This window comes from Populus nigra, chromosome 4 (genome assembly GCF_951802175.1).
Source record: "Populus nigra chromosome 4, ddPopNigr1.1, whole genome shotgun sequence".
NCBI lineage: Eukaryota > Viridiplantae > Streptophyta > Magnoliopsida > Malpighiales > Salicaceae > Populus > Populus nigra.
This window is the reverse complement of record NC_084855.1, coordinates 12131099-12143898: the sequence shown is the minus strand read 5'-3', so window position 1 is coordinate 12143898 and position 12800 is coordinate 12131099. Positions and strand designations below refer to the sequence as shown.

General features: G+C 32.5%; 1 protein-coding gene and 1 long non-coding RNA gene across 5 annotated transcripts; both read left to right on the top strand.

Annotated features, from left to right (window-relative positions):
* The first annotated feature begins 1235 nt into the window (after positions 1-1235).
* Positions 1236-7590, top strand: LOC133692468 (AT-rich interactive domain-containing protein 2-like). 4 transcript variants are annotated; one of them, XM_062113438.1, is made up of 3 exons: positions 1236-1492; positions 1917-3043; positions 3859-5263. In XM_062113438.1, the coding sequence occupies exons 2-3, from the start codon at positions 1925-1927 to the stop codon at positions 4702-4704; spliced, it is 1965 nt and encodes a 654-aa protein (XP_061969422.1). In that variant the 5' UTR covers positions 1236-1492; positions 1917-1924; the 3' UTR covers positions 4705-5263. The 4 variants fall into 4 exon arrangements, 3 of the variants coding, with proteins under 3 accessions (XP_061969422.1, XP_061969420.1, XP_061969423.1); XM_062113436.1 differs by having other exon boundaries at positions 1898-3043; XR_009841895.1 differs by lacking the exon at positions 1236-1492 and adding an exon at positions 7240-7590 and having other exon boundaries at positions 1512-3043; positions 3859-5024.
* Positions 7591-7947: 357 nt separating this feature from the next.
* Positions 7948-8990, top strand: LOC133690616 (uncharacterized). Its single transcript, XR_009841478.1, has 2 exons — positions 7948-8118; positions 8360-8990. It is a non-coding gene; the product is annotated as an uncharacterized LOC133690616 (long non-coding RNA).
* Positions 8991-12800: the final 3810 nt, after the last annotated feature.

Genomic DNA, 12800 nt, shown 5'->3' with positions numbered 1-12800 from the left:
TTTTAAAGAAAAGAGGTCTTAAGTAAAGTAAATTTTGAACTTAAACTCACATACACACGTGTGTACTGGCCCAACCTAGCTTACACTTGGGCTCAAACTCTGAGTCAAGCTTGGGTCTAGGTTTGAGTTTGGCTTTATTGTAAGATAATATTTTGGGCTATAAAAGATATTTTTTTACCAACTAAATTTTAGACTTGGACATAGTCTATAAAGAATTATTTTTTTCAACCAATTAATTTGTTGAGTCCATGAAAGGAAAAACTTGATCAGTTTTTCTAGAATTCTATCAACAATATATGAACATATTTTTCAACTCAAAAGTCACTTTATTTAAATAAAAAAAACATTCATGTTTAATTATAGTTTATCATGGGTAATCAAAGCTATTAATGGGAAAGTCCATCAGTTTTTTATTATTAAAATTCTCTATAAAAAGGAGTTGAAGAAGAATATTTGGGTTTAGTTAATTCTGCAATCTTTTGGTATAATTTGACATTTTTATTCACTAAAATTTTCAACATTGTTTTTCTGGTTTTAAACCTTTCTTTTCTTTTAAAATTTATCATAATTTAGAGCTTAAATTCAATCCTTGTAGAGGAATAATTGAGTATTATTTTCTTAGTTCATTGAACTTTATTTAGTAATTCACCTAAATAAATATATATATATATATATAAAAGATTTATCTAAATTAAGTTATGTGTACATTTCATATAATAAATTAAAATTGTTATTTTTATATATTATTTTCTTAAATTACTTAAACGATATTGATATGATAATTAATTTATCATCTTGACACAATTAAGTGAAGTGTCATTCCTTTGTTAAACATATCACCCAAGAAACCAATAAAATAAAATAAAATCATCCAATTACATGGAATGATTTATTTGAGTTTCAAGACCGTCTAAGAATCAAATGTGATGGCTATAAGTAAGTTTTGTTTGTAATTTTTTATTTGTAATAATTAAGGAATTCAAATTTATTAAAAAACTATATAAAGTTTTTCATTGGCTCAAAAATCAATTAGGTGGGGCCACAACCATATTTGACCTTAAAAAAATATTTCTAGTTCCTAGAATATTCTCAACCCTTTGATAAAACCATAATTAACTCACCTTCTTAACTCAACTCAACTCAAGAGTTAATAATTAACCAAGGTTAAGTCAATGATGACCACTATAAATAAAGGATCCTTGTGGCCATATTCCTCAAAACCCTACTCTATTCATTTTATTTTATTCTTTTAATTAGAGCTTCTAACATCTCCAACCAAGCCCAAGAAGTCCTATAAAAGAGAGAGAGAGAGAGAGAGAAACAAGAGAAAGGAAGGACTCCTAAAAGAGGGAGGGTCAAGCAAGAAAGAAAGAGAAAAGGCCAATCCCCCAGAGAGGGTCAAGACAGTAATCACAACCTCACCAGTGTTGGTAATTGAAACCCCACATCCACAACACACAAGTTTCACACAAACAAAACCTACAAAATTCTGGTATGTCTCTCCTTCTTTCTATTTTTCTCTTTAACCCCCAGAACATTACTCTTTTTAGATTTTGAAAACTAGGGTCTCTGTCTGTTCAAAACTTATTTTCTAGCCCTCCATTTAGACACGCTCTTTCTCTCCTCTCTCTCTAAATACATAAAATCCATTTAAGAGAGAGAGAGAGAGAGGGAGAGGGAGAGGGCGGGACCATAAATTTATTTCCAGGCGTTTCAAAACCCTAGATCAGCCCCCAATTTCCCGCCAAAACCCATCTCCTAAATACGACCTGTTTGCAAAAATCGTGCATATAATAGCGTACCCTTTTCTCTTAATGACTGTTGCTTATTAGTAATGACTTTTTGTTTTTGCTTTTGTTTTTGATGATAACAAAGAGAACAACTAACCCATTTTTAGGGTTTTGAAACAATGGCAGGTTGGTCTATGATAGCTAATGATTGTACAAAAAACCCACGAAGAAAGATAGCCCCGAACAGGTTTTGGGTGGATCCTGAGCCGAATTCAAAAGGGTCCGTTGTAAAAACCAAACTCAATTACCAGCTCAGGAGTTGTTTTGATAAGTTTTCAGAGTCATTTTTCAAAGAGGTTTGTGGGTTAGATAGTTGTTTATGGACTCTACCTCCAATGCTTGGAAATGGGCAGTTTGTAGATTTGCTTAAACTGTTTTTAGTTGTGAGAGAGAAGGGTGGATATGATGTCGTTTCCAAAAATGGGTTGTGGGGTTTGGTTGCTCAAGAGTCTGGGTTTGGATTGAGCCTTGTGCCGGCTGTGAAACTGGTCTACATTAAGTACTTAGACGCATTGGAGAGGTGGTTAGAGAGGCTTCTTGTTGACAGTGTAGAACTCAACACGGAGTTGAGTGGTAGCGGGGTTAATGTGGTTGGGGCTGTAATGGAATTAGGGGCCGAGTTCAAAGGGTTGTTATCACAAATGCCAGAGAAGGAGTTTTTGGAATTGAAATCGGAGTTGAACGTGGATGCCGAGGTGGAGTCTTATGAGAGTGAGAAGTTGGTCGAGGATGAAGAACCTTTGCATATAGACTTAACTAAGAGTGGTGTTGATTACGTGGAAGTTGGTGAATCAGGTGATAATGTGGTAAAGGGTGTCATGGTGGATGATTCCTTTTCTAACTGGAATGTGAAATGCAAGGATGTTGGTGAAAAACTGATATCTGATTCCAGGAAAAACGAGAAAGTGGAAAATGAGGATGAGGTGAAGAGTGTGGTGGTGGTGGAAATTGATGGAGAGGGGGAAGGAGATAAGGGTGATAACAGTGAGGTTGAGGAACTGGATTTAGCAACTTATAACGAATCTGTTTCTAGTCGTAAGAGGAAGCGAGAGTCCATTCCTAGAATGCTGAACTGGGTTACTGGGATTGCAAGGGATCCATGTGATCCTGTGGTTGGATCATTACCTGAGTGGTCAAAGTGGAAATTTTATGGGAATGAGGAATGCTGGAAGCAGGTTTTGTTGACTCGGGAAGCATTGTTTCTGAAAAGAAATGTTGATTCAACCTCAATTGCAGAAGGCTCTTTTCGGCAGGTATCTATCACTTACTGATGTTTCCTGCTATTGTTAGTAAAGGTGACTTAGAGCATACTGTCCTTCATAGATGGTGTTGTGTTATTTATTTACTGGTTAAAATTACATCTTTGTATGTGTAAATATGGATTTATGATCTCTTGTATATAGATATGATGGGCACGCACAGACATTATTTATCTAAGTCAGACTTATCTTCTGTTACCTTTTCTCATTCCTTCACAGTGCACAGAGAGTGTAAATTCTCATTTTTCTGATCATTGTTATCGAACGTTTTGGCCATTGAGTTGCTGTTATATCCAATGCTACTATGCGTGGACTGAGTTTATAATGGTTTCATCTGATTCTATACTTGGCCATTTGCCTTTTTGCAATGATTTTTACTATCTCGTGTAATGCATTCACCTAGGGCCAAATAGTTTACAGGTGATGACATATTCTCATCATATACTATCTTACCCATTTGGCAAGGGGATTTCTAATTTACATAGTATTTTGGCCCTTGCAGCTTTTGAATTTGTCACCTGATTGGCTCTGCTAACAAATGAGGTCACTGGTTGTTTATGCTGTTTCTATGTTAAAATTGATTTTAGGTCACACGCGCATGTTTTTGTTTGATGGAAAGTGTCCTGCTATGGGTTGGCTGCTGATTGTGATGTCCCATTAAGTTTAATGCCTTAATTTGCTGATCATCTAATGCTTACATTTATCCATGCAAATATTGTTATGTAGCTCAGTTTATTTTAACACCATAACAATCCAAGCATCTCCAATTCATTACATATTGTAAGTCACAATGTTTTACCACTTTGTAGAAAAATCCGAAGATGCATCCATGTAGGTATGATGATCACGCTGGATCTAGTTACAATCTTAGAGAGAGGTTAAAATGTAGAAAGAAGCCACTTCCTGGGGAAACATCTTCTCAAGCACATGTTTGTTCACAGTCATCTTCTGCGGCCGCTCAAACTGATTCAGACTCTTGCATGGATGGGGTTTATGATGGTGATTCTTCAACTGAACATTCAGTGCTTGACTTTCCAATTACAAAGAGAATTCCCGTGGGGCCAGTTTTTCAGGCCGAAGTACCAGAGTGGACTGGTGTGGTTTCCAAAAGCGACTCAAAGTGGCTTGGGACTCAGGTTTGGCCACTCAAAACTTCAATTAACAAATTTGTTATTGAAAGGGAACCTATTGGTAAGGGAAGGTCAGATTCATGTGGATGCCAAGTGCCGAAATCTATAGAATGTGTCAGATTTCACATTACTGAGCGAAGGTTTAGAGTGATGCGTGAATTGGCGAAGGCTTTTAATCAGTGGAGATTTGATAGGATGGGTGAAGAAGTTAAACTCTCCTGGACAGTCGAAGAACAAAAGAAGTTTGGAGCTACAGTGAGGTCAAATCCTCTCTCTCTCGATAAGAATTTTTGGGTTGAGATATTCAAATGTTTCCCTGGTAGGAGAAGGGAAGATCTGGTGAGCTACTACTACAATGTATTTCTTTTGCAGCGCAGAGCAAACCAGAATAGGTCTACTCCAGGTAACATTAATAGTGATGATGAATCAGAATGTGAATTATTAACCAATGGCTCTGGGCGTGAGGCTGTCAATTCACCAGGCTCTCTCATATCAGCAAAGAAGCAGCATAAACATGTTAAATAGTGTCTGATCCGGTTGATGCCTAACAGAGATATAGAGCCTGGCAGTTTCCTTTTTTCCTTTTTCCTTTTCGGTTTTGCTATTTGGCAATTTTGAATGGCTGCTACAGAATTTCCACTGCTTTTGAAAAGCGGATGTTTAGCAATTCAAGTTCGTGCATTGGTGGGTAATTAAAGGAGAGAATTGATGACAGCTGTTGTTGTGGGAGCAGCAAACTGTAAGAGCTCAACCAGCCAAATTGATTTTGAAGTGCTTTCTGGTTCATTTCTTCTGGTTTTTGAGACATACCCCTGTTCATTCATATATTGCAACATCGATTTCAGGTATCTTCACTTAGCAAAACCTTTTCCTTTTTAAGCTGTTTGGTGACAAGGCTGGCTTCAGTAGGAACATTAGGAATACAGTGAAATGTCATATTGGTTGGTTAGATGGAGATGGATATTAGAAAAGTGTATACTGTTATTCAAATTGTAGTCTCTCATCTATTTTTGGTACATGCACTTGATATAGTAGATTTTAAACATGAATGGAACCTAGTCTTGCCCCAGGCATTTGCATTTTCGATTGTGCTGTTTTATTCTTGTAGAATTGCATGAAGACAACAAAATGTTAGGTGCATAGAGAAAACCACACGACTTTTGTAGTATTGAAGATGAGAGAGAAGTCAATTGTAAGGATGGTTGTTTCAAATGTTACGCTTGAATTTGCATGTTTTTAACCGCTTATAAATTTGGAATTCAACTTTCAAGACCATTACCAGTAGCAGGTGTGAAGAAATGTAAATAAAAAGCAAATTTTTTGACTTAGTCATGTTCCATTCTAGTTTTTTTTTGGGTGGAAGTGCGCATTTCAGAGACACACTTCGAGGTTGATATTCACTGTTTTGTTCTTCCTTTTGAATGGATTTGACAGTTTAATGGAAGAAAATGGCTGGTTTGAATATTGGGTGGATTTCAAGTTTGCCTGAAACGAACCAACAAATTATTAGTTTTTATGTTGTAAATGCTTCGACTGTTGTTTTGGCTTTGGCAAAATGGAATGCTTAGTGAGTGAAAATGCTGTCAGATTATCTGGGGTTTAAGCATGTACCTAGGTCGCATGTGCAAACGGTAGGGGTCTTTAGTTTTGGCAATGGCGTGTTGCATGTTGTTTCTCTGTTGAGTGTATGACCTGAGATTTGAACTGCATGCTTAGGTTTAGCTCGTGGCAAGTTCAATATTGTTTTCCTTCAGGCATCTCCATCAATAGTATGCATACAGAGATATCTAGAATTCATGAATCGTTTGCATTATATTATAATTTTTTTTTAAAAAAGAACTAATCGGGGTCATTGTTTAATGACCATCTTGCAATGCTCAAACAATCATTTAAACAGTTTTTTTCATAGTATATCTTTTTACGTTTTAGATGCATAATGAAATGACTTCAATATTTTAAAAGTAAAAAGAATAAAAATAAAAGGGGGTCTAGGGGTTTTTTTGATCTTTTAATGTTTTAATTGTACAGTGAGATGATTAAATTGCTTTTTAAAATAAAAAAATAAAATAAAATTGACATTCAGGGGTGATTTTGTTTTTTTTTGTTATGGTTTTTTAGTTATAATTAATTTGAATAAGAGTTAATTTAGTTTTTTTTAATAAATATAAATATAATTTTAAAAAAGTAAGTGGTTAGTGTGTGTATACAGCAGGCGAATACCTTTTTTAGACAGGGCATGCGACACTTCTTGGTAGTTGATCAAACGTTGCCGTTTGCAATAATGTTGGAAGCAATTCCTGGTGGTTAGATGTTTATGCACAATAAAGGATGCCCCATTCCAAAAATCAAATGCTGTCTTTGTCAATTTTAATATTTATTTTATTGATATATGTTTTACTTTAATGCTATTTGAAGTTGATTTTTTTTTAAATTTTGTTTCTTAATAATATTTTTTATGTACTTTTTGTATCTAATTTAGTCTTAGTTTTTTTTTGTTTTTTTCTTGATTTTTTAAAAAAATTACTCTGATTTCTTTATAGTTTAGTTATTTTCTCATTTGTTCTTTATATTTTTAAAAATTATAATTTATATCTAGGGTCAATGTAATTTTTATATAATACTATATATTTTTATTAGGATGAGTAAAAAAATTAAATAACTGATTAAATTAAAAAAACAAAAAAAATAATTGAGAAAATAAATTTTTATCTCTCTTAAAATTTTTAAAATAAATTTGGTTCGATTTTGATTCCAAAAACAAAGACTAAATAAATTAAACCAAATCAAAATTAAACCAAATTAAACCAGTTTGATGTAAACCCAGTTAAAAAAAACAGTATAATTATTAAGGTTTCTTTTCTTCTCACCCTAATCAGACTAGCTGCCGCCCTCTCTTTTCTTATCACCCTCTTTATCTCTCCCACTCTTCTAATCTCTCTGTATCCATGACCTCACATGCTCAAGAACACTATTTTTTTTACCGGTTCATGAACCATGACTATTGCTAAGCAACATTTTATGCCCTCTCCTTTCCATGATGGAACTTGATTATTTGTGCAGACTGTAGACATTGTTCGAGTGGGGTTGCTTTCATTCCCACAGAATGAAGATTGTGCAGCTGTATCGCCAGCATCACGGTTGAAGCACTGCAGATTTCAAATGCTTGTGGAGATGATAACATAATCTTGGCATTTCTTTGCATGTTACCACAGAAGCTAAAATTGTTAGTGTGCTTAGCAACATAGGTTTTTTAAGTAAATCCTACATCTTAAACTCCAGCAGCGATGTGTTTATTTAGGCAACAATTTTTTTTTTCTTGTCTGGATTGGATCTTTATGATTTGTTTGTGCATTTTGGTTTGTGGTGTTTTTGTGAAAATCAGGAAAGAAGATGTTCGTTTAGTGCCGTCAACCGCTTCACTTTATGTCTAAATTTAATCAGATTGAATTTTTTCGGTATGAACCGGTTTTAGTTTAAATTTTTTTAAAATAATTAGTTTAGTTTTTTTTTTTAGATTCAAAACTGAACTGAAAATGTTCATCTTTAATTTTTATCCAAAAATATTAATAAAAAATTCAAATTATTTACAGGATTATTAGTATCTTTTAATTAATAACTAGAAAAACCCTTGTTGGGTTAAAATAAAATAACAAAATTACCGTTTGAAATTTGTGTGTTAAGAGATAAGAGTAAACTCCTCTTCTTCTCCATGTTTCTCATCACACATAAGCGTGGACCCCTTTAATATCTATCATTATCAGAGCAGAGCATTAACAATGTCAAATCCTCGCCACCATAAAAGTCTCTGCTTCTCTGCTGTAATTGAAGCTTTCATCTTCATAATTATACAAGGAGGAGATGGGAGAATCTGAGCCCTTTAAGAACAGGACCAAGCATAGGCAGTTCATATTCCTTTGTCAGTAAATAATTATGAAAGATGTAGCTAAACCGGTGAGATTTTAAGTTTTTTATTTTTAAAGGTTTATAGTTTGAGTTTTATAAATTTTATGTTTTTAAAAATTTATATAATTATTAATTTTAACTCATAAAAATAATGAAGATATATAAAAACTGATCTGGTCTAAAAAAGCATGTTAATCTAAAAAAAAATCAGTCGGCGCATATCCTGTAGATTTTCGTGCCCCCCCCCCCCCCCCCCATATATGGATTCCTCTTCCAGATCTGGAGGTCTCTGAATCATCGAATGATGGACGAGTTTCTTTGTCTGAAATCCCTCTTCTTACTCAACCCACAAGCATGCCACCACCTTCTAGATGCCCACCTCCAAGACCACCGTGAATATCAAAGCCGGAGATGGGTATTTTTCTTTCCCAGATTCCACACTGCACTCTAGAGAGAAGGCTACTAAGTTTCATTCTTTTTATTAAAATTCCACTTCATACTCTTGAAATCCTAGTTCAGGTGGTGCAGCAAGGAATTCAATGACTTCTCAAATTGATGAACTTGGGGATTTTGTCACGGGAAGGACTAAAAAAAATAATGATGAGTTTGCAGACGTTCTACCAGGTGACGATGTGGATAAAACTCTCTCTTTTGTTGTTTTCTCTGGGTAGCCTTCAACAAATCAATTTGAGTTTTTTTTTTCATAAAAGGTTGTCTATGCTTTTCTATTATTTGTCTCTCTTCTGTTTCTTTCTCTTGGTAGCCTCCAACAAATCAATTTGGATTTTCTCTTAGTGGTTGTTATATATGAGAGTAGATTTGTTTTTTCATCCAATTCTAAAAATTGCATCGATATAATGTAAAATGTAATTTTTTAAAAGAATGGAGTAGAAGTAAAAAACAATTAAGTGTTAGGCTAATTTTTTTAATTTAATTTTTATATTTAATTTGGTTTTTATTTTTTTAATTGTTATTTTTTTAATTATTTTTTAATTTATTTTTTTTAATTTAGTTCTTTATCATTTCATTTTATTTAGTTTTTATACCGTCCTTATTGTTTTAATTTTTATTTATTTAGTTTTCTTTAATTTTAAATGATTAGGAATTTAGGATTTTTAATTCGTATTTTTTTTTGTATTTTTCTTTTATGAGATAATTTTAATTTCATGACTTAAGTTACAGGGTTAATTGACCTAGTTAAAATTCAGTTTTTTAGATCTTTTTTAACACTGTTTTTTTCTCAATTTAATTATTCAACATCATGTTATTGAGCTTTGAGTTTCATGATTTTTTTCTCTTTTTTTTTGTGGGGTTATCCTAATTTTGTATCTCGGGTTGCGAGTTAATTAAATTAACTTAAGTTGACTCGAGTTTTTTTCAATTTTTTCTTTCATCATTTAGTTTGCTTAAGAGTTGACCTTCATTGTTTTATTTAATTTTTTCTGTGCAGACTTATCCTAGTCTCACAATCGAGCCATGAATTTGATATGCTGACTCGAGTTCGGTTTTTATGTTCATTTTTAAAAATGATTTTTTTATTTGTCTTTCAACTTTTGTTTTGCTGATAATTGAGCTTTGAATTTTTCTTCTTCTTTTTATGAGGTTATCTTGTTCTCAATCAATTTTTGCATTATTATCAAATAAGATCATTGAGACCTTTTAAGAATATTTAGATGGTATCTTTTCATAATATTAGCAAGCATTCTTTTTTTTACTAGTTATTGTTGGGTTTTTTTTTGTGATTTACTTTTTTAATTATATTATTAAATTAATCAAGTTTATTAAACATATTCGACTCAATGATCCATGTCATAGGTTTTTCTTGCTCCTTTAAAAACGCTATCATCGACTAGGCATCCTTTTTTTATGAGAAAACATTTGATTTGGCTCGCAGTGTAGCGCGAACCACCTATCTAGTTATAAAATATACTAAAACAACATTTCATTGTAGTAATTCACGGTGGTACTAAATTCTTTTTTCAATTTCATCCTCAAACTTCTTTTTAGTTACAACATTTTATGATCAAATTAATGACCAATTTCTTAAATTTTGTTAAGTAAAAGATAAAATTCAACAAAAAAGGACTAGAGTGTAAAACAATAAGAAATCTCATGTCTAATGTCAAACTCATATGATACAGTACTATTTAATTCATTTATTTTTCTTTTTATATTTTTACAATCCCTATAGTTTTTGAAATTTTAGTTTTGGTTTAAAAGTTTAATTTTTTTATTTTTTATTTTTATATATGAGAGAGAAGAGAGAAAATCATCGGATAAAAGAGAAAAAGTTATTGTTGGTCATATTTTGAAAAGCCAAATAGCCAATTTTTATGTCTTTTATTTGATAAAAAAAACCTCAATGATGATGTTTTTTTTATCTATAAACATGTCTAAAAAAATAGATTGAGCTCATTTAGATTTTTTTTATTCAATTGCTTTTTTTTTTCCTTTTTTTTTTATTGATTTTGAAGTGTTTGATAAATTTATAGAGTGTTGTTGTGGTGTTTTTCATGTCTTTTTAGAAAAAAAAAACCTTGAAAATATGATTTTTTTGTTTTCATAAACTTGGATCCTAATTTTTTGTCAACAAAAATGACTTGACTTGAAAACATTATAGTAGGCGATAGGTTATTTATTGTCAGTCATTCACTCATTAAAAAAAAAGAATACGTGACATGCTCGAAAAAAAAAAACAAAACAAAGCACACCTATGCTTTTTAATTAATATCAAGCACATGAGCTTAGTCTAACCTGTTTTAGAGGGCCAAACATGTCAGTCTATCCCATCCCGCAAGCCTAGCTTAGGTTTTTATTATTATTTATTTATTCTTTCATTTAATTAATTTAAAATATTATAAATATATAAATTCTTAAATTGATTAAAAATATATTTTATTTTTTTATTAAATACAATTCAATTTTTACTTTGTTTTCGAATAAAAATATATTATTCTTTTTTTCATAATATTAGCAAAGCTTTTTTATAGCCTATTATTTTTTTTTAGTCTTATCATATTGCTTTTATGATAGAATAGATTCTCATTATCAAACAATTAGTTAATGGTTTTTTTTTTAAAAAAAACAATGTTATCAAGTTAATGTATTTCATGATCTAAGTGCAAGTTAGTTTATATTGACATGGATTGATAGAAGATATTCTTTGCTAAGTATCATGAAAAAAAAAGAAAAAAAAAAGAGCTGTGGGCAGCTCATGTTGGTTTAGGTGGAAAAAAGATGTTATCTTCTTTATATTTGAAAAACAATGCTTTTTATACTAAAATTCTAAGTTCATAATCAAAATCGTACATGCAAATTCTAAGTTCAAATCAAAACCTAACAATGAGTAGATGTGGTGATTACTGGTCTATTTTCCTGATCAATAAAAATAACATAAATTGTATGTCATCAGTAAAAATAACTTATTTTTTAATAACATCCAAGTAGCTTGTTGCCATATTTCTTAGGATTCCTTTCTTCTTCTTCTTCTTCTTTTTTTCTTTTCTGTTGCTTGCTCCGTCCCATAAACAATATGTAACGTAATGATGCATTGCATCTTATGCAAGATGATTTCACTAGACTCTTTTATATATATATATATATATATATATATATATATATATATATATAGAGAGAGAGAGAGAGAGAGAGAGAGAGAGAGAGAGAGCACCGTCTGGGTCAACAAATTCTGCTGTGTTGTGTGCTTTGCTTCAGTAGCTGGATTTCTCTATATTGTCAAAAGCAGCCCCATTTATGAATGAATGCGTGCTCCAACTTAATTTTCACCCCCGTCTGTGAGGCCCATTTGAAGGTGGAGAGAGAGGGAGAGATGCAAGGATAAGAAAGGCTGGGATGTGCCATGACATATATACCAGGACATGCCCTTATTCCAAATCCTGGCAAAGCAAACCTTTCTACTAGTGGCTGGAAATACTTTCATCTTTTGATATCAAAGACAAGAAAAGGAGAGGTTAATTAGCATCCCCAAGTGATCACCAAATTGGAAGGTCCACTTATCTTGATGTAGAGAAAGAGAAAAAGGCCTGATGAACACTGCTGAAAAACCCTTTTGCTACCCCACACGTTTTCAAGGAGAATATATTTTGTCAAATGCAATATCGGCCGCCCATTGATTGGGAAAAGACCTCATCAATGATTGAGTTTTTTCGCTTGTTGGCCTGTTAGAATGTTCATTGAATGGTGTGAGAATAGATTCGAAGGTCTGGTAACTCTTGAGGATTATGGGAGGGCATCTAAATGCTGCAGTGTTGTCTCTGTGATCAATGAATCTCCCTTACTCCATAGCCCACCGGCGCTGTAGTGTTATATGTAGCTCTTGGGAAAGGGGAAAAAGCAGGGATCCTAGCTAGTATGGTCTCCCCAATTACTACAAGGCCCACCGGCACACACTAATTATACTTTCAAACTTCCACGGTTAAGGATAATGTATAAATATTGGATGGTTATTATTTTCCTTTTATTTTGTCGAGGAGGAATCTCGAAAATGACCAAAGCATAGACTGGGCATCCTCAATTTCCCACAAAATACATTGTATTTATTCCTGACATTTATTTATTATATTTGGAAGAGTTTAATTTCCACCGTCTCAAATGTGGACAAAAAACCTAGAGTTACTATCATCTTCACCCATGGAAGGATTGACACTGAAAGGTTACAGATTTTTACTATTTTCTAAAATGTTAATTTTTTTAACAAC